Below are 23,011 nucleotides of genomic sequence, written 5' to 3'. Positions count from 1 at the left end.
TAAAGGAGACTCATTTTTCTGTTTATTGAATTTGTATGCTTGTATTTAACATTCCAGTAGCCAGAGTATGCTTACCCAAAGGTATGCAGTGGAGTCTCTAAAATTCCATTTTTTTTTTACCCTCTTAAACATTTCACCCAACAATATCTTTCTTTAGGGAAGTTTCCATTGTATGAGATTGAGGTTTTCTGTAGGTAATCTGGTAATTTCTTGCCTTAACAAGACCATGTGGAGGACAGAAGTGATAAGAAGCTAGATGCTCTCCTTAACACTATATATGCCCTGGGGGGCCCTGCTAGGCAACTCACAGTTGTGTCTATGACCCAGGCTCCCAGTTCCATTCTTAGGGATCCCTCTGTCCATAGTCAGTTGAACCTTTAATGGCATTGTTGTTGAAACCACTGTCCTGAGGGAAAGATTCCATAATTCACACCTTGAAGTCTGAGAAGTTGACTTCTAAAGTCTAGCATTGCATCTGGTAGGCCTGCTTTGCTTGGTGCAAAGCAAAGAACTTACATTCTAGAAAGTACTCTTTTGCATGTGTTCTGTCCTTCCTCCAGTCTGGTCTGGACCAACATATGGCATTGGGTAGCATTAAAACCAGTCTTGGGCTCTCTCTCTCTCTTTCTCTCTCTCACCTGTAGTGTGAACAATGGGGTTCCTTCATTCCATGTTAAAACACTAAAGCCCTGTATACACGATCGTATATCGGTCAAAAATCCAACTCCAAGTGACGTAAAACACTATGACGTGCTGAGAAAAATTAAGTTTGATGCTTCCGAGCAAGCTTTGACTTGATTCTGAGCATGCGTGGATTTTTGACCGATGGACTTCCACACAGACGATCGTTTTTTTTTTCTATTGTTTTTTTTTCCCCCCATAGGAACATTTTAAAACATGTTCTGATTTTTTTTTTCACCGATGGGGCCCACACGCGATCGGTTTGTCCGATGAAACCGGTCTCTACGTCTTAGAGACTTCAAGGAGGTGTGAATTACTGGGTGTGCCGCAATGCATACTGGGAAATGTAGTTCTTACATGAACGAGCGCCGCAAACCAGGAAGTGAATGAGAGAACAGAAACTAAAATGCCGGAAGTGATATAGATGAAGGAATTTAATAGGTATTTACTTGTTTTTTAACAGAATCATTACGCTATTCTGTCTGTCTACCTTGCAGACATTAATTTTAGGCAAAACATTTTTTGCCTTTACAACTCCTTTAAAGAAGCCAGTGTCCTGTACTGTACTCCAGGAAACTGATTATATTGGCAAGTCAAAAATCCTATTTGTTTTAGTTGTACATCCAAAGCAATGAGGCAGACAAAGAGCTTTTCCACTTTACATTAGACTACATTTTAGTCTTGTAATACTGGCAGACAGCTTACTTGACTGTCTGCAGGGTCCAGGCTTTGCACCGCTGTTCTGCTGTTTGCAGGTGCAATGCCTTACAGACCGCAGTAAAAACAAAAAATTCTATTTTTTTTATTATTATTTTCAAAAAGATGTGCATTTATTATTTTTTGCAAAAGGTAAACTTATTTTAAAGTGGGAATTGAGGGAATTATAATTTTTTTTTCTTTTTTTTATATTTTCTGGGTCCAGCTCAGTTCTCTAAATGCTGGTATAGCTCCAGAGGGCTGCTGACCTTAGTTGTCTTATGCCGTATACCACTGTCAGCTTTGATCTTCCAACCCAGCTGCTTTGCATTCCTCCAGTCATACAGTAATGATAGCGGGTCACTCGCTCCTCCATTCAGAAAATGTATTGTATACCTCTGTGTTTCAATGTTTTTATTTATTTTTTTATATTAAAAAATTTGTTACAAACAAGCCAACTTGCGATGCTTACAGTCAGAGAACAAAGCATAAATCCATCTTACAAAACATAGCTGTGAAATTATGCATCCATAGTGTACAACTTGTGTACAAAATACAAGGCATACTGTGATTGGACAAGGGAAGTGCCATTCAAAGTCGACAATGGTATGCAGCATATTGCAGCAAATGTTTTTAGTATCCCCTGCAGCCTACTGAACAAGGGAATGCAGGTTTTTTTTTTTTTGTGTGTGCACACACAGTATAGATATATATTTTTTGCTATTTTTATTATTTGTATTGGTGCGCAGTGCATTATTTTTATATTGCGGTGTAATGTGACAATAGATGGTGTTGTGCTATACTAATCCTTCAAAGATTGATTTTCAACTTTTAAATATTTTTTATTTTTATTTTTTACCTATTGGTCTACTATGCAATTATAAAAGCGTTTGTTCTCCTGTAGTAAATAAGCAGTGTTAATTGGTGGAGGAAAGTTGCCGTATTCACATCGACAACCTTTCGTCATTTATGATGCCGGGTTTCCATAGGTACCATCAAACAACAATACGTGCATATAAACAGCCAGACATTATTCATACTTGGATATTTATTTTTTAATGTAAACAATTTTTTTTTTTTAAAGGTAAACTTATATTTTAAAGTGGTTGTAAATCTATAGATATACCCAGAGATTAAACAAATCCTCCTACATAAGTTGTACCTGTTCATCTGGTGTCTTCTCTTCTCTAGTCCAGAGTTTATACAGCTTGTCTGAGCTTCCAGAAAGCAGGAAGCTGAAGTAACACTCAGTGAAGAGAGCTGATTGGACGGAAGGGATACAACCCCACCACACAGCAAACAGGAATAGAACTGAGGCTGTCCATCACAGAATTTGTGGCAGAGAACTCTCCATGTCACGTTTTATTTCACTTGGTGTCAGGGAAACTTGTCAGAAGTGACTTCTGTAGATGGCAGATGAATGAGGCAGCAGAGAGAAATGACCGAGAAAAGATAAAACTATTCATGAAATTTTATCCATAGAAGAACAAAGAGCCAATAATATTTGGCTGCATGTTTACTGTGAGCTCCGAGCTGAAATTTAAATCCATTACATGATTTACCTATGACTTTATACAAGTCTCCATAATTTATTATTGAAAATAGATCAAATGTGTCACAATGCAATGGTTTTGTTTTAAAGGGAGCACTTATTTTATTTTTATTTTTTTATAGGTATCATGTACATAGCAAACTGGTAAGCTTCATGGCTCCCATTGGTCACAGCACAATGAATGATGAGGCCAGGTGAGTAATAGACTAATAATGTTTATCAAATGCTTTCATGGCAGCATGATATCGACTTGTTCTTCACACTGTCGTCCTCTGCTTTTTTTTCTTATCAGTTAAGCATTTGTCACCACTGTCAGGGCAGGACATCCCCTGCACATCAGTTTTAGTAATCTAACCAGTTTACATTATCATAATCATTGTAAAATCCAGCAGAATGTTAAAATGACCCTGATAAAAATACAAGCCAGCAGAAGTATTGCAAGTGTATCCTACATTCAGATAGATGTGTAAATCTGCATCTCATTTCTTTGCTGGAAACTGTCAGTGCCTGCGTCGGTCACATGGGTGTAGGAACAATTCTAATTATGTATGTTCATTGGAATATAAAAATGTTGCTTTGAAAATGCAGGATGCATTTGCAGGGTTTCTAAAAAATAACTTGAGCTTTACTAAAAGCCTTGTATAAGCATTGATTTTCTTTTTTCTTTTTGGGGGGGTTTAGTTAAATGAATTCAGCACACTTAAGAAACTAAAATACCTGGTAGGTAGGCTCTTAAATTGATGCAGGACTACCCTATCACATACATAGCTGATACACCAGTGTTGCACCTTTAACTCTTATGTAGTTCTGCCGACTCCCAAAATGAAGCTAGCAGATTCCATTGCTAAAAAGCACATATATAAATTAATGCAGAAATGCATCTTAAAGCATTAAAAAAAACACAAAAATGTAGAATTATGAATGAACCCTTAAGCCACCCACGATCTCAGATTTTCCACAAAGAGTCAGACTTTTGTCCGAAGGGTACTGGCCAGGAACTTGTCTTGTATACAAACGGCACACAATTGTCAACCAACAAACACGAACGTAGTGACGTACTAAGTGACATTTTGGCTCTTGAGCGCACCCCTTTGGGCACCTTCTGCTAATGTCCTGTTTGGTGAGCATTGATTCCGAGCATGCGTGTTTGTACGTTTGTCTGACAGACTTGTGTGCACACAATAGAAAAATCTGACAACAGACCGTTGTCCGCGGAAAATTTATTAGCCTGCCATCCAACATTTTTCGGCAGAATGTCTAACAAAAATTGTCTGATGGAGCGTACAAAAGGTCGGATTTTAGGCCAACAGTCTGTCATCCCACAATTCCCGTCTGAAAATCCAATTGTGTGTACGAGGCTTTAGTGTTGCGTTGGTATACTGCAATGGTGGAAGCAGTATTTTCTGTTTAATGTTTGTTTCAGGAGTATGCGTTAATTCACTTAAAGGGTAAGTTCACCTTTTACAGAAAAATCTGTAAGGGGAACTTACACAGGACCCCCTGTGCACCACCCCCAGTAGCGCTGACCTGGAGTGCGGCAATTGCCCGCTATGACACCTCGTATAGATGCTTCACAGGTCCGGGGCTTAGAAATCCCCTCAGTTTACTCTCCAAAACTAACCTTGTCAGGAGGTACGTTTATGAGCATTCTAATTGGTCGGCGCCATCACATGGGTGGGCCAACCAATCGGAACCCACGTAGTCCGTCCTGTCACCACAGACGAAGAGGAAAGAAAGCTGCAGGAATTTCAAATTCCCTGACTGGTAAAGCGCCAATACGATGTGTCAGAATGGGTGATCGCCGGACTCCGGGTTAGCAGGACCAGGTGCGATGGGCACAGGGACCAACCAGTGTTTTTTGTGTTCAGATTTTCTGTAAAGGTGAACTTGCACTTTAATTCAATTTAAATAACATATAAATTGTTTGCTACAAGGCTTATTATTTAGGGGTTTTGTCTGACAACATGCAAGGCATAGATCTGTGAAAACGATGCTACTGAGAGCTTTTTTTTTTTTTTTTTGTGTGAAAAGCTTTAACCTTCTTATTAAGCCCAGCCTATTTTTAAGAGTAGAGTTGCTTCGGCAATGTATTTAGCCTATTATTCTTAACATCAGCTAGAAGTTTTCTGAGAATGGCATGTGGCTTGAGAAGTGACTTTTTAAAATCTGTGGCCTATAACTATGTGGTTTATACCTGTTGGAGCAGTTGATTCATGTGTTTGTATCTGTGCAATTTACCGCAAATGGAGCAATGCTTCTCAGCCTAACAGAGACCCAGCTTTCCACACACAACTGTATGTGCTAATGATCTCTGTGCTTTATAGCTATGTGCAGCCTTCTCACTCACCCAGGATGTACAGTGATTATACCATCAGTAAGACACAGCTCCTGAAAACTTGACACTTCTCACTGAGGCATTGGAGATTGAAATTAAAAAGTAAAGATAAGGCGTAGAAGAGGACGAATCGTTCAGACAACAAACATTTATTATACCTCTATTCTGTGCAAATGTGTTTATTACAGGAGATCAGTGCATCTGGCTATAGTTAGTAATTATAAAGGAATGCGATGATTACTGTATTGTAGAAATCAATTTATTTTCTTCTAAACAATGATCAGGAAGTACCAATTTTTATTTTTATTTTTCTTGAACAATGCAGAAGTGAAAGGTGTGTCTCAGGCACTTTGCACAAAATACATAGGTTCTGCACAGTTTTTTTTTTCAATCAGTAGTATTAATTCTGTTACTGCCCTCTCAACAATTGTGTCCTTCTCTTACTTAAATTGTTTAAGGCAGTGCACACAGCCACTGCCAAACCCCTCTGCTAGGATTACATGATGTATATACTATATGCTATTTTCTAAAATTCTTGGGATGGGGGGGATGACTACGACAAAGGAGCAGAGAGGAGAGCGGCAGATAGCATGCCGCTGATGTCTGAGGGCTCTTTCACACGGAGCGGACCGTTTCTGGGTCCGCTCCGTGTGTCCGCCAAAGCTCAGCGGGAATCCCCGCTGAGCTGTCGGCGGATAGGGCGGTCCCCGCACACAGTGCAAGGACCGCCCTGTCTCTGCTCCGCTGTCTCCTATGGGGGACCGGATGCAGACGGACCGTCTGTCCGTCTGCATCCGGTCCGTTCCGCCGAACGGAAGAAAAATAGGGTTTCTTCCGTTCGGAAAAGCGGATCCCGACTGACGCGGACGCTAGCGGATGCTCCATCCGCTAACGGATGCGTTCCCATAGGGATTCATTACAAGTCCGTTAACGGACTTGTAATGAACGGACGAACGGTCCGCTCGTGTGAAAGGACCCTAAGGCGCGTAAACTGACCACGGTGTCAGGCTCAGCAGCCATGATGCACCGTGGTCAGTTTACAGGGGGGGAGAAGGCAGAAACTGGATCAGCCAGGTATTACAGATGTTGCAGGGAGCCAAATCACACATCACAAGTACTGTGCTGTATAACATGCTTTAAAGAAACCAGATCAATATTTTTATATATTTTTTATAATCAGCAATGCAATCTTCACTTTTTCAGCTCTATAACTGGACAAGCAAACAGTTGACATTACCTAGTATTCCTGGTGCATAGTATAACAGGCTAAATTTATAAGTTGTTGCTCTATATCAGCCGTCACTAAATGGCGGCCCGCGGTCCGAGTCCGGACCGAGTGACGCTTCTCCCCGGACCGCCAGTATAATTGTAAATGGCAGCGTTGGTTTGCTGGGATCGCGGGTTTCCTCAGCAACCACTGACGCTGCGTGCATGTGCCCGCCCCCTGCTCCTCACCGCAGGTCTCGGTGAAAACAAAAGTTGACGGGGCGTGAGTAGGGGCGTAACGTCACGCGCGCCCTGCCCCCATGCTGCTCGTGGTTCCCGGCTCTCCCTGCGAGTAGAGTCGTGAGGTCACGGGCGCGCCCCGCCCCCCCCTCCCCCCTGGCTGTTCGCGGTTCCCGGGTCCTGGCTCCCAATGTCTCGCAGCTTCCGCCTCTTCGATTTTTAAGATGTGCCCTCCTGCATGCAAGGTATGTGTTATACACCTAACTAGTGGTCACTAAAAGTATTTCTATTGTGCACACTGCTGGGCATATTTAAATTAATGGTCAGGCTGATGGGCACCTTTCTTTATTTTAAGGGGCACTCTGATGGACAAATTTAAATTTAAGGGGAACACTGATGGACAAATTTTATTTTAAGGGGCACACTGATGGGTATATTTTTAATGTGCACACTGATGGGCATATTTTGTTAAGGGGCACACTGATGGACTATTTTGTTGTACCCATCAGAGTGCCCCTTAATTTAAAATGTGGCCATCAGTGTGCACATTAAAAATATACCCATCAGCGTGACCCTTAAAATAAACTTTGTCCATCAGCATGCCTCATAAAATAAAATTTGTCATTCAGCGTGCCCCTTAAAATAAAATGTGCCCATCAGAGTACCCCTTAAAATAAAACGTGCCCATCAGCGTGACCCTTATTTTATGTTAAGGGACACACTGATGGGCACATTTATATTAAGGGGCACGCTGTTGGACATATTTTATGTTAAGGGACACTCTGAAGGGCACATTTTTGGTAATGAGCACTCTGGTGGGCATATTTTATGTTAAGGGGCACGTTTTGTTGTGCTCATCGGAGTGCCCCTTAATATAAAATGTGCCCATCAGAGGGTCCCTTAACATATAATGTGCCCATCAGCGTGATCCTTATTTTATGTTAAGGGGCATGCTGATGGGCACATTTTATGTTAAGGGGGACTCTGATGGGACATCTGATGTAAGGATGCACTCTGACGGGAATGCCTGATTTAAAGGAGCACTGTGATGGGGACACCAGATGCAAAGGGGCACTGTGATGGGGACACCAGATGCAAAGGGGCACTGTGATGGGGACACCAGATGCAAAGGGGCACTGTGATGGGGACACCAGATGCAAAGGGGCACTGTGATGGGGACACCAGATGCAAAGGGGCACTGTGATGGGGACACCAGATGCAAAGGGGCACTGTGATGGGGACACCAGATGCAAAGGGGCACTGTGATGGGGACACCAGATGCAAAGGGGCACTGTGATGGGGACACCTGATGTAAAGGGGCACTGTGATGGGGACACCTGATGTAAGAGGGGCACTGTGATGGGGACACCTGATGTAAGAGGGGCACTGTGATGGGGACACCTGATGTAAGAGGGGCACTGTGATGGGGACACCTGATGTAAGAGGGCACTGTGATGGGGACACCTGATGTAAAGGGGGACACCTGATGTAAAGGGGCACTGTGATGGGGACACCTGATGTAAGAGGGCACTGTGATGGGGACACCTGATGTAAAGGGGCACTGTGATGGGGACACCTGATGTAAAGGGGCACTGTGATGGGGACACCTGATGTAAGAGGGGCACTGTGATGGGGACACCTGATGTAAGAGGGCACTGTGATGGGGACACCTGATGTAAAGGGGGACACCTGATGTAAAGGGGGACACCTGATGTAAAGGGGCACTGTGATGGGGACACCTGATGTAAAGGGGGACACCTGATGTAAGAGGGGCACTGTGATGGGGACACCTGATGTAAGAGGGCACTGTGATGGGGACACCTGATGTAAAGGGGGACACCTGATGTAAAGGGGGACACCTGATGTAAAGGGGCACTGTGATGGGGACACCTGATGTAAAGGGGCACTGTGATGGGGACACCTGATGTAAAGGGGCACTGTGATGAGGACACCTGATGTAAAGGGGCACTGTGATGGGGACACCTGATGTAAAGGGGGACACCTGATGTAAAAGGGGCACTGTGATGGGGACACCTGATGTAAAGGGGCACTGTGATGGGGACACCTGATGTAAGAGGGCACTGTGATGGGGACACCTGATGTAAGAGGGCACTGTGATGGGGACACCTGATGTAAGAGGGCACTGTGATGGGGACACCTGATGTTAAGGGGGACACCTGATGTAAAAGGGGGACTGTGATGGGGACACCTGATGTAAGAGGGCCCTGTGATGGGGACACCTGATGTAAAAGGGGCACTGTGATGGGGACACCTGATGTAAGAGGGCACTGTGATGGGGACACCTGATGTTAAGGGGGACACCTGATGTAAAAGGGGCACTGTGATGGGGACACCTGATGTAAGAGGGCCCTGTGATGGGGACACCTGATGTAAAAGGGGCACTGTGATGGGGACACCTGAAACTTGACAATAAATATTGTTGAAATTGTACATTACTCATGTTTTAATAGAAATACAACGACTACAATCTTTCTCAGAGTCATAACACAGACTTGAGATTCGGACCTCGGCTCAAAGAAAATTTTGCCGACCGGACCTCCTTGAATTTTAATTAAGTACCCCTGCTCTATATGGACTTTTTTTTAATAGCAAACATACTGTGATGGCTTGAGGTCAGTTTTTTTTTTTTTTTTTTATATTATTGATTTAATAAAACTATGTTATGCCAATTATCTAAAGTCTTTGTTTTACAAAAAATATTTAGGGCTCATGCACACAGGACATTAAAAAAATGCCAGCGCTGCTGCCAGGAAAAAGCAGCACTAAATATGCACTGTTAGCCGTGTTTTTGAAGAGCGTTTAAGGGCGTTTTCCCCCTTTTTTTTTTCAGTAAAAACACGAATGTAAAAATGCTAGTTACAGCATTTAGCATCCTCTGCTCGTGGATGCACAGGCTGTCGTTTTCTTTTACTGCCCCTAAATGCTTATGCCTCCAAACGCCTCTTAAAAGTTTATGTGCATGGACACATATGCTAACTGGAGGGGCGTTTAAAGACAGTTAAAACAATAGACGCCCCTAACAGTAGCTGTAAAAACTTCCTGTGTGCGTGAGCCCTTAATACAGGATGCACCCATGACATCGGATTCACAGAAAAATTATAGATTTAGAACAAAGCAAAAGCTGTTTTTGTTTTTAAGCTCCCTATCTGGTTGAACCTAAGTAGTCCACTGAGTAGAGGGGGCAAATGATTCATTTCTCAGTCTCAATAAATTTGGTGTTTGAATTTCATCATAGAGTATTTTTTAAGGTAGTAGCAAAATTTACCCCCAACATCTCAACACCCATCTAGAGCATGTCCCAGCATAGGTTTTTTTATTTTTTTTTACCTTGTTTATGTGGCAAGAAATGTCTTTTACCCCCCCCCCCCCCCCATTTTGACATTATCATTAAAAATGTTTGCAGGGGCAGTTGCTGGGAGGGGGCCAGTTCTTTATAAAATAAGCACACCCCCAGAAATACATTTCCCAATGTGTTAGTAAGGCTCTTAACAATCAAAGGAAGCAGGAAGGTTTGGCTGGGAAATAAATCGCTGTATGCATGTGAAAGTAGGGCAGGGTTTTGTAGTCGAGCAGTCGGTTATAACGTTTTTTTTTTTTTTTTTTTGTTTTTTACATTAAGATACAGTTGAATCGGCAGAGCTTTCTATACAACTGGCTTTTTTTTCTTCTTTAATTAGAAACCTAAAAACCATGTGGAAAAACTTTTGCGTGCCACCTCCTGGCTAAATATGAAAATACAGTTTATTCATATGCATTATAGTATTCTATATTTGGCAAACTAAACACTTTTTTACATCTACAGTATATTTGTAATCCTGTTATTTGTAATCTTAAAGCGGAGTTCCGGCCACAATTTCACTTTTTAAATATAAATACCCCTGTAATACACAAGCTTAATGTATTCTAGTAAAGTTAGTCTGTAAACTAAGGTCCGTTTTGTTAGGTTGTTACAGCATTTAGACACTTTATAAAATAGAAATTGACTGGGGCCATCTTAAGTGTGGGCATCATGAAGCCAGACTGTATGACTTCCTGGATTTCAGCCTTGCAAATCTCGCACATGCTCAGTGCTGCACAACCAGTGTCAGATCAGGTTTCAGCACCTGTGCTGTCCAAGTCACATGATTCTTTGAGACTGAGGAGTGCACAGAAAGTTACACCCACTACATTCCCAGGAGTCTGTGCGGTGTAGGTTAGGAAGCATTAAGCACCTAGGTGCAGGAAGTGGGAAGATTAACTATTCTGCCTAGCAACAACACTTTGAAGGCATCTAAAAAAAAAAAAAATTTTCGTAAAGGACTAATGACATTTTTTTAAAACTACTGATGTAATGTTATATTTATGGGTGGAACTCCACTTTAAATGAACTACACTTATATCTCCTCCTGAAAGATTTGGCTTCCTTTAACCACTTCAGCCCCGGAAAATGTTACCCCCCCTAAGTTTGGATTCACACCTATGCAGCTTTAGTGCTTTTTGCAGATTTGAAATAGATAATGTGTTCCATAGGAAACCATGTTTAACCACTTAACTCCCGCCGCAATCCTATTTACGTCCACAGAATGGCACGTACAGGCAGATGGGCGTATATATACGTCCCTGCCTTCTAGCGGGTCGGGGGTCCGATCGGGACCCCCTCCACTGCGTGCGGTGGGCGGCTTACCTCGGGGAGCGATCCGGGACGACGGCGCGGCTATTCGTTTCTAGCCGCCCCGTCGCGATCGCTCCCCGGAGCTGAAGAACGGGGAGAGCCGTATGTAAACACGGCTTCCCCGTGCTTCACTGTGGCGGCTGCATCGATCGAGTGATCCCTTTTATAGGGAGACTCGATCGATGACGTCAGTCCTACAGCCACACCCCCCTACAGTTGTAAACACACTAGGTGAACCCTAACTCCTACAGCGCCCCCTGTGGTTAACTCCCAAACTGCAACTGTCATTTTCACAATAAACAATGCAATTTAAATGCATTTTTTGCTGTGAAAATGACAATGGTCCCAAAAATTTGTCAAAATTGTCCGAAGTGTCCGCCATAATGTCGCAGTCACGAAAAAAATTGCTGATCGCCGCCAATAGTAGTAAAAAAAATAAAAAAAATAAAAATGCAATAAAACTATCCCCTATTTTGTAAACGCTATAAATTTTGTGCAAACCAATCGATAAACACTTATTGCGATTTTTTTTTAACCAAAAATAGGTAGGAGAATACGTATCGGCCTAAACTGAGGGAAAAAAAATGTTTTTATATATGTTTTTGGGGGATATTTATTATAGCAAAAAGTAAAAAATATTGCCTTTTTTTCAAAATTGTCGCTCTATTTTTGTTTATAGCGCAAAAAATAAAAACCGCAGAGGTGATCAAATACCACCAAAAGAAAGCTCTATTTGTGGGGAAAAAAGGACGCCAATTTTGTTTGGGAGCCACGTCACACGACCGCACAATTGTTAACCGCTTAAGCCCCGGACCATTTTGCAGCTAAATGCCCAGGCCAGGTTTTGCGATTCGGGACTGCGTCGCTTTAACAGACAATTGCGCGGTCGTGCGACATGGCTCCCAAACAAAATTGGCGTCCTTTTTCCCCCACAAATAGAGCTTTCTTTTGGTGGTATTTGATCACCTCTGCGGTTTTTATTTTTTGCGCTATAAACAAAAATAGAGCGACAATTTTGAAAAAAATTCAATATTTTTTACTTTTTGCAATAATAAAAATCCCCCAAAAACATATATAAAAATGTTTTTTTTCCTCAGTTTAGGCCGATACGTATTCTTCTACCTATTTTTGGTAAAAAAAATCGCAATAAGCGTTTATCGATTGGTTTGCGCAAGATTTATAGTGTTTACAAAATAGGGGATAGTTTTATTGCATTTTTATTAATTTTTTTTTTTTTTACTACTATTGGCGGCGATCAGCGATTTTTTTCGTGACTGCGACATTATGGCGGACACTTCGGACAATTTTGACACATTTTTGGGACCATTGTCATTTTCACAGCAAAAAATGCATTTAAATTGCATTGTTTGTTGTGAAAATGACAGTTGCAGTTTGGGAGTTAACAACAGGGGGCGCTGTAGGAGTTAAGGATCACTGTGTGTGTGTTTACAACTGTAGGGGGGTGTGGCTGTAGGATGGACGTCATCGATCGAGTCTCCCTATATAAGGGATCACTCGATCGATGCGCCGCCACAGTGAAGCACGGGGAAGCCGTGTTTACATACGGCTCTCCCCGTTCTTCAGCTCCGGGGAGCGGCTATAAACGAATAGCCGCGCCGTCGTCCCGGATCGCTCCCCGAGGGGACCCGACCGCCGCACGCAGCGGAGGGGGTCCCGATCGGACCCCCCACCCGCTAGAAGGCAAGGGCGTATATATACGCCCTTCTGCCTGTCCGTGCCATTGTGCGGACGTATATAGGCGTGCGGCGGTCGTTAAGTGGTTAAAGCGACGCAGTGCCGAATCGCAAAACCTGGCCTGGGCATTTAGCAACAAAATGGTCCGGGGCTTAAGTGGTTAATGGACTGTAGTGCAAAATGCAAAGTGCGAATCCATCCTTAACGACCAGAGCATTTTTTGTGATACGGCACTGCGTCGGTTTAACTGACAATTGCGCGGTCGTACCCAAACAATATTGACGTCCTTTTTTCCCCCCACAAATAGAGCTTTTTTGGTGGTATTTGATCACCAGATATGTGCACAGCTTAAATTTCATGAATCGGGTTTACATCCACTCTAAGGGCTCATTTATGCACACTGCAGCTCAAAGAAGCGGCTCCTACAGGCTTTTGAGCTTTTTTTCAGCTCTTATGTTTTCTGCCTGGAAATTCCCCTCTGTTAGTCAATGGGGTTGATTTACTAAAACCGGACAGTACAAAATCTGATGCAGCTGTGCATGATAGCGAATCAGCCTCTAACTTCAGCTTGTTTAATTTGGCTTTGACAGAAAAACCTGGAAGCTGATTGGTTTCTAGGCAGAGCTGCACCGGATTGTGAACTCCCTGGTTTTAGTAAATCAACCCCAATGTTTCCATGTACACAATGGCTTTTTCAGTCATACGCTCTAACAGGCAGAAAAAAAACCCCACCAAACTCGCGTATGCAAGAAACCTTGTGAAAGAGCAAAAAAAGCTAAAGCTTGAAAATGCACAATTTTTCTTTTTAAAATGTGCTGAGGGGGAGGTTTTGTGAAAAAAAAACAAAAAAAAAAAACACTCATGCTCAAAGGAGCTAAAATAATTTTAATTAAAATGTGCAAAAGAGCCCAAAAAAGTACAAGCCTCTTCAAGCTGAAATGAAAACTCGTGAGCCCTAACGGTTCTTTATCAGTATGTGATATTGAATTTTATTATTCAGCTTTTTTTTTTTTTTTGTCAAATATGTTGAAAACTTATATATTTAAACTTGAAGTTTAATTTTCTAGGAGAAGTATTTATTGCAGTTTCTGCAGGAGTGCCAAAGCCATTTTTTTCTCCTCAGTTTAGTAAAGCTAGAAAATGTATCGCTTACATTCTTATAGAAGGTTTTTTTTTTTTTTCTTCAATTGTGCTTACAGCTCTGTCTGGTCACAGCATTGATTACTAAAGTAGTACACAGTAAAGACCCATACGCACCATCAGATTATCTGCAGATTTTTGTCTTCAGATTTACCAAAACCATGTAGTAAAAGGGCCTGCCTGATTGCATACAAATTGAAACTCTTAGGCCGCGTACACACGACCGGTCCAAACCGATGAAAACGGACCAAAGTCCAGTTTCATCGGTCCAAACCGACCGTGTGTACGGCCCATCAGACTTTTGTCCTTCAGACCAAAGTTTTAGAACTTGCTTTAAAATCGAATCGATGGACGGCTGACCATCGGACAAAACCGATGGTTAGTACACAAAAGCATCGGTTCAAAACCCGCACATGCTCAGAATCAAGTTGACGCATGCTTGGAAGCATTGAAATTCGTTTTTTTTTTAGCACGTTGTGTGTTTTCCGTCACCGCGTTCGGACCCGATCGGTTTTTGAACTGATGGTGTGTACGTACATCAGACTATCAGTCTGCTTCAGCGGTGAACCGATTAAAACGGTCCGTCGGACCATTCTCATCGGATGGATCGACCGTGTGTACACGGCCTTAAAGTTTTACCTCATATTATATGGTTTTGGTAAATCTGAAGACAAAAATCTGCAGAAAATCTGATGGTGTGTATGTGGCTTTAGTCCATGGGCTAGCACAAAGGTAGTTGAATAAAAGACTAACACACCAATATAATCCAACACTTCTTTATTAGTGGTAAAAATCGGCCACGGTGTTATGATAAACGGGGGGTTACAATTTTATTAAAATAAATAATTAAATAATAAATAAATAAATAAGCCATCTTTGGCTAAGATGTTACAATAACAGGTGTCCATCCAGCAAAGCTGGACGACTACTCCCCAACTTGGACAATCCATAGGACTCAAGGTGACAAACCAAAAACAAAAGGGGAGGGGGGGTGGGCGCTGCTTCTGACTGGAAGCTGACAACTTCCCGCCGCTCCGTGGAACTTATATAGCCTCCAGCGCAGGGGGCTCGGCGGCGCTCAGCCAATCAGCGCTCTTCTTCTACAGCCAATCCGCGGCTGTTGCTGCCCGCGGCGGCCCGACCTGGAAAGACAAAGGGGACAGGCGAGAAAGCTGTCGTGTCCCCTTTGAGCTCGCCCATGTTGGTACAGCTTAACGCTGTGACCCGTCATGGGCTAGCACAAAGGTAGTTGAATAAAAGACTAACACACCAATATAATCCAACACTTCTTTATTAGTGGTAAAAATCGGCCACGGTGTTATGATAAACGGGGGGTTACAATTTTATTAAAATAAATAATTAAATAATAAATAAATAAATAAGCCATCTTTGGCTAAGATGTTACAATAACAGGTGTCCATCCAGCAAAGCTGGACGACTACTCCCCACCGGCCGAAACCTGCTGAGCATCAGCCGGTTGAGGCCCCCCCACCACCGTGGCTGATTCAATCAAAGCTTGCAGTCCCATATTGAAAATATCCAGTCCAATTGGTGATAAATGAACCCTATCGTTTCTAAATAAACCTGGAATAAAACCTTCCAACTCCGAATGGCGGAGAGACACCCCGCCGGTCGAAGCCAGAAAGCTATGGATAGTTCTATTCAATCTCCTCCGGATCCTGTCTAAATAAAACAGGCCCCCCGGGGGGGACCACAGCAATCTGGGAATCATTTCAGAAAATGCTAAAATTGCAAAGGGGAACATTAGCTGTATTAAATTGATATCCCTCTTCATCTCACACAAGAGGACCCATGTACCCATTTTACCCAGGTCATTGCCACCGGCATGAATGACCAAGATTTGAGGGGTTGGCCAGATGGTAGCTAAATATTCTAAATGATCTTTAACTTGTCGCCATCGTAGGCCTCTAATACCTGACCATAAAATTAAGAAAGAATTAGTATCGAGACCTAAATTGGAGGAGTAGGATCTGGAATCTGAATGCTTGGCGGCCCAGAACACGTATGAATGTCCTACAATCCACACCACTTTCCTGGAAGGATCTGAAAGAAAAATCACAGTATTAACAGGTCCGGGCGCACATACAGTCTATATCTAGAACTATCCCAGCGACCAATACGTTTCAACTTATCTTCAGGAAAACCCAGAGAGCTAGCTGTGGTGGCCGCCCCGATCCTAAAAGAGTGGGAAGAAAAACAAAAACCCGACAGATTCAAATGTTTAAGACAAGCAGAGAAAACCGCCGAAAATTGGAACCTGGTCAAGGGGGATAAGTCATTATGCACAAAGAAAGAGACTGGGGAACCGGGCCTGACAAGAATATATTCTCTAACTAGCCGAACAGGGCATAAGGCTCCGATAGGCGAGCTGGATAAGGAGAGCCACCGGCCTCTACCGATCGGGAAAGACTTGGACCTGCAAATAAAAACATACAAACAACCATCACTGATATACACGTGATCCGCTCTAAGGAAGGGCAGGGAACCTTTGTTAGCGGCCGTAAACTCACCAATCCTGAGAGCTCCAAAGAAAGCCAACGAAAATGCAGCACCAAAAAGAGTAGCCTCGAACTTAGAAGAGCATACCTTATCCAGCGAACCAATGAGGTCTACCAGCAACGGAATTGAGATGGGGCGCCTGATGTCGATAGAGGGATTGGATCTCCTGAAACCCTTGAGCACCTGGGATACCTGAAAAAATGAAGTTAGGGCTGGACGGCCCGCAAATTTTAGAAAGAAGGAAACCCCCGCTAGAATCTTGCTCACTGACGCTGGACTAAGGCTAGACTGAATCAGGGAAGACAAAAAAGATAAAGCCACATAAGAGCTGACATCCATAGGATCCATACCACCATTATGACAAAAGGAACACCATCTGGACCATGAATTAACATAGTCTAGCCAAGTCTTACTCGATACCGAATTCTTAAGGTTGTAGAATATCACTCCCATATCAAGCCCCAGAGGAAATCTGGGCATGGGGTCCCCTGTTGATCTGCATCCGGAGCCAACTCCCGAAACCTCTTCAGCTGTAGGCGAGATAAGGCATCGGCGATGTTATTATGCACTCCTGCTATATGCTCAGCTTTCAACCATATATTAAAGCGCATGCAGTGTAACACTAAGAACCGTAATAATTTCAACACTGGGTCTGACTTGGAAGACAGAGCATTAACTGCAAAGAACACTCCTTTGTTATCTGTGTGCACAAGTATTCTCCTGTTCGCAAAGGCATCCTTCCAAATTACCACCGCCACTATGACTGGAAATAATTCGAGGAGAACCAGATTCTGCAAAATTTCTTCTTGTAACCAACTCTCATGCCATTCAACCGCACACCAACGACCATTCAGGAAGGCACCGAAGCCCACTGAACCAGCGGCGTCAGTGAAAAATTCTAACTGACCGCTGGTCTTAAACTCCTGTTGCCACATTGTAGCACCATTAAAATTGCTTAAAAAGGCATTCCAAATCTTAAGATCTTCTTTAATGCTTTTAGATAAGCGGATATGGGCATGTGGGTTACTTACACTTCTGATAGACAAAGAAAATCTGCGGGAGAATACTCTGGCCATGGGGATGACTCTCGCTGCGAATGCAAATAGCCCCAGAAGAGACTGGGCTTCTTTTAACAAGACTTTCTTTCTAGCTAGGAATGACTCAATTAATGACCATCTTCTGCAATTTTTGATTCGGCAGCCTAAATTCCATGCTCTCCGAATCAATCACTATGCCTAGAAACTCTATCTCCGTGGAAGGCAAACAAGTTTTTTCTTGTGCCAAAGGCACCCCAAAATCCTTACATATCCTACAAAAAGACTGCAAAGCCTCATGGCACTCGACGGATCCACTCGCCCCTATGAAAAGAAAATCATCTAGATAGTGGAGGGAAGCCCCATGCGGGAAACTAACGGAGAAAACCCAGTGTAGAAATGTAGAGAAAACCTCGAAGTAGAAGCAAGATAGAGAGAACCCCATGGGCATACATTTATCGAAGGTTTTCATTTTCAAGGAAAATTTTTCTAACGAGTTAAAACCTTGGGGATGCACTGGTAGAAGGCGGAAGGCCGACTTGATGTCTGCTTTCGCCATCAAGGAACCTTGGCCAATTCGCCGTAACATGACCAGGGCCTCGTCAAAGGAAGAGTAGCAAACTGGAGCTAACACCTCAGCAACCTCGTCATTTAACGATGCCTTCGGAGGGTAAGAGAGATGGTGAATCATCCTGAAAGCCCCAGTCTCCTTCTTGGGGACTATCCCTAACGGGGATAAGCGGAAATTCACAAAGGGGGGGGCCGAGAAGGGGCCCGCAATCCTGCCGTCTGCCAACTCCTTTGTAATTTTCTCCAGCACCACACTCTCGTGTGTGCGAGCCGACAATAAATTTGGAAAGACTTTACAGCCTGCACCTTGAAAAGAAGGTACTAAGAACCCTTCACTGAAGCCCTCCACTAAGAGAGCCGCCATCCTGTGGTCTGGGTAGCGGTCTAACCACGGGCGCATTCTTATGAGGTTCACTGGCGTCGGTGCCCTTTCCATGCAATGCCTGATAGGTGGATGCGGATGACTTACGAAAACACCTACAGGCTGGGTGCGTACCGCTACAGTGTGAGCACTCGTGCTTATATCTACAATTCGTGAGGTACCTGCACTGGCCCTCATTAAAGGCAAAGCAAAGGCCCTTACGCAAGGTAGACTGAGCCGGGCTGGCCGGTGGTCTAGCGGTGAACTGTGGTTTAGCCGGCAACATCAGGTTGAGCCAAAGGCCTACGTCCTTTGATCCCCAATTCAGCGAGGGGTGAACAGCCAGCTTCTGACGAAAGTTTTCATCATATGTGAACCAAGCTGATCCGCCGAAATGGCGAAAAGCCTCCGCTATTATGTCCACATGCTGGAACAGGCCGGAACACTTATTAGGGAAACGCTCCCCCATTACTGCTGCATAAATGCAGAATGCTTGTAACCAGTTCTGGAATGTCCTAGGGACCGCCCGCCTCCTATCTTCTTCTCTGTCACTAACTGGTTTATCTGTTTTTGCAAGGAACTCCTTAGAAGCGGGCAGAAGTGACAATAAGTCCACAAATTCACCCCTCCAGATTTTATCCTTAACCGCCTTAGGTAGATGGAAGCCCAGCGGGGATAAAACACACGGAAGAGGTTCCTTAAATGATGATTCCCCCACTGTCGTCGCTGACGACCTGAGGGGAACCGCATGGTTAATTACATTTGGGCGACTGACATTCTGAAATGGGGCCACTCTCCTAGGATCCTGCATAACAGGGCCAGCTACATCTTGCCATACAGCGCCAATATCGTCCATACATTGTACCTCATAATCCTCTCTCACCTCCCCGTCATGCAAGTCATAACTAGCACCAGCCACCTGTGCACTCTGATAACTCCCAGCTGCGCTTTTACTCTGCAGCTGCGGATACTGTTCAGCACCAAAAACTCTTTGTGCCCCTGACACTGTACCCGCACCAGCCACCTGTGCACACTGTAAAACCTCATTAGCACCACTATTATGTGCCCCTTTAAACTGCTGTAAGACATTTGTTAAAGTATCCACTAAAACATTAAACTGTGAAACCGCAGGTGACATACCTTCTCCATCACCCTGCACTGCAACCAACTGCTCACTCGCCTCCATAGCAGGGGGGGGAGTAGCTTTGCACCCCCGGTTCCGGAGTGCCCCTCTTGTCACAGGCCTGCCAACCTTCCTCTGACCGGGTTGCTGAGGGGCGGCAGCCGCACTCTTGCCTTTGGGCTGCTTTTTTGTCCCACTTCCAGCTGCCTTGGAGCCTTTTGTTAGCACTGGGGGGGCGGGAGCAGGGGGAGCCGTGACACTCTCCCCCCTCAGGCACTGTCGTAGCCATTCCTCACCACCGCTGCCCTCTGCCTTCTCAAGCAGCTGGCACAATAGTGCTTCCCGGTCTCCAGGCGCGCGGCGCTTCATGATAGAAGCTGTGCGCGCTGCTTCTGACTGGAAGCTGACAACTTCCCGCCGCTCCGTGGAACTTATATAGCCTCCAGCGCAGGGGGCTCGGCGGCGCTCAGCCAATCAGCGCTCTTCTTCTACAGCCAATCCGCGGCTGTTGCTGCCCGCGGCGGCCCGACCTGGAAAGACAAAGGGGACAGGCGAGAAAGCTGTCGTGTCCCCTTTGAGCTCGCCCATGTTGGTACAGCTTAACGCTGTGACCCGTCATTCCGTTTTCCCTCACCTGGGTGGAATAAACATATTACTTAATATTAACAGTAGCAAAAGCCAACAATGAGAGCCCAGTGTAGCCATTATATATCTGAAAAAGTAGCCTACTGTTCTGCAGTTTAAAAGGAATTTTGTAAGCTATTATACAAAATAACATGGGAAGCAAATTTAACAGATTTATATTATAAACTTTATCTGTGTTTTTTTTTTTTTTTTTTTATATATCATTTATAATGCCTTTTCATTTTGGGGCTTGTATTTTACCTTGAGAAATGTACTATTTTTAAGGACCCATTCATGTAATCTTTAATATCCCATAATGTGCATGTAAATGTGTTTGTACCTGAACTAAGATAGCACATATACAGTATAATAGAGTTTTTAGCAAAAAGCAAAAAATAAATGATTTTTTTGCAGCTTACCATTTCTTAAATGTGGCTGTTTTTTATTTATTTTTTTAATTTTATTTTCATCTGGAGATCCAGCCAGTAAGTCCGTTTTAAAAGACAGAGCCAAACCAAAGCTCACAATGGTTACTATTTATTATCCCCTTCCCGCTGAGCGTACGCATACATGTGGCTTCGGCTTTAGGGGGTTATAACGGGATGAAAATTGTACCGTTTTATAGAGCCATCGGACGACTTTCCAGGGATAACAATCAATGCGGCTGAAAGCCGCTCAATTGTTATCCCGGAGGAGTGGGAGGGGACATCCTCCTTCCGCCGCTCTTACGGGAGACCCGATCCGCAATACGCCAGTTCCGGCACCTAGAGACAGACTGGCACGAAGCCGGAAACTGCTTTGTTCCAGTCTTCTCTCTGTAAACATGGAAACAACGTCACTACGTCGCTTCCGGTTTACTCGGCTGCCAATGGCGCCGGATTTTAAAAAAAATACAGTATTCAGAATCGCCGCTTTCGGCGATCTGAACACTTTGAAGTACAAAGGAGGGATTGGAGGTCTTTCAGAGGTGCCCACATATGTAAACGGTGTTTAAATCACGCATGTGAGGTATTGCCGCGATCTTCAGAGCAAGAGCAATCATGCTAGCACTAGACCTCCTCTGTAACTCTAACCTGATAACCCGTATTTTTTTTTTAAAGAGTCGCCTATGGAGAGTTTTAGCTACCGTAGTTTGTCGCCATTCCACGAGTGTGTGCAATTTTAAAGCGGGACATGTTTGGTATCTATTTACTCGGCGTAACATATCGTGTGACATAAAATATTGCAACAATCGCCTTTTTAATTTCTAGATTCTCTGCTAATTTTTTTTATATTTATTTATTTATTTAAATATAATAATAATGTTTGGGGGTTCCAAGTAATTGTCTAGCAAAAAATACGGATTTTAACTTGTAAACACCAAATGTCAGAAATGGGCTTAGGCATGAAAAGGTTAATCTATAAAAAAAATCTTTATCCCCAAAGGAAAACAATGTTGCTGTAAATTCTTTGTGTTAAGGAGTTCAGCTTTTATTTAGTATATCAAGTCCATCTAAATCTGCTAGTGCATCGAACACTACCCACTTCATAGATTGACAGTGCTGCTGTCCAAGGGTAGCTCTGTTGTACCTCCTGCCTTAGGGTGGCTTCACTCTTTGGAAGTGTTACTGCCTGGACTACCAGGTGAAAAGAAAAAAGCTATCCAATTCAGCCACCACAGTTAAGGATTGGTAGGCTGTGCTATATTAAAGGGGAAAAAAATTGAGGTGGAGAGGCTGCAGGTACTGAAACTGAAGCCCTACATACTAGTAGAACATTCTGATCAGGAAATTATGATGCAAACTGTGCCACATCCCTAAACTTGATGCATCAAAACTATTGAAATAGTAAAGGTGTGGGACTTTTAAGGCACAGCATATATTTTGGTAAAATTAACATTTATTCAAATTTGCTAAAATTCGTCAAGTCCCGTCCTTATAACAGCAACTTGCAATAAAATACAGTTGTATATAAAACCAATGAATTTCAATACTGTGGTGATTGCGTATAGTAGTCTTTACAGATCAACGCGTTTCTTAGACAAAGTCTTCTTTATCAGGAGCTATCAATATAGACTTTCTATAAATGCCATCTAAATGGAATGACAAACTTTTTAATTGTATCATAATAATTGAAATACAACAAAATACAAAGACAATTAAAATGTAATGGCCTAATACCCTGCACAATGATGTCCCCTCAGGGGTGGAGATGCCAGGGCCCAGAGTACACATGCATATAAGCACAGTAAGCATAATAATAAATAATAAAAGCATAATACCCTATTCTGTGCATATATGTATGTGTACCTATGGGGGAGCAAATTTGAATACATTTCTCCTTTAAGTTTTTGTTATTGGATTTATACATGCTGTAAGGTTTGACTCTTTATGTATCTCTGTGTTTTTAAGGATTAGAATATGTGAAATCTTTATTCTTAAATAATTTTTGCTATTGCACAGGGGCAATTTATGCATGGTATATTTGCACTATAGGTGACTTTTTGTTTTCTCCTTGTCAAGACATAACTTTATTATACTGCAGTATGTCCTCAAGCTCCCTCCATCACGCCTCAACGTCCCT

At 43.3% G+C, this 23,011-nt stretch overlaps 1 protein-coding gene across 1 annotated transcript in view; it reads left to right on the top strand.

Annotated features, from left to right (window-relative positions):
* Positions 1–23,011, top strand: part of AATF (apoptosis antagonizing transcription factor) — a 201,177-nt gene that overhangs the window by 137,941 nt on the left and 40,225 nt on the right. Inside the window, exon 11 of the mRNA XM_040337825.1 lies at positions 3,052–3,123. Within this exon, the coding sequence (XP_040193759.1) occupies positions 3,052–3,123 (72 nt within the window). The remainder of the gene's footprint in view (positions 1–3,051; positions 3,124–23,011) is intronic.

The sequence above is a fragment of the Rana temporaria genome, chromosome 2 (assembly GCF_905171775.1).
Source record: "Rana temporaria chromosome 2, aRanTem1.1, whole genome shotgun sequence".
Lineage (NCBI taxonomy): Eukaryota > Metazoa > Chordata > Amphibia > Anura > Ranidae > Rana > Rana temporaria.
This window is presented reverse-complemented; position numbering and strand designations above follow the sequence as displayed.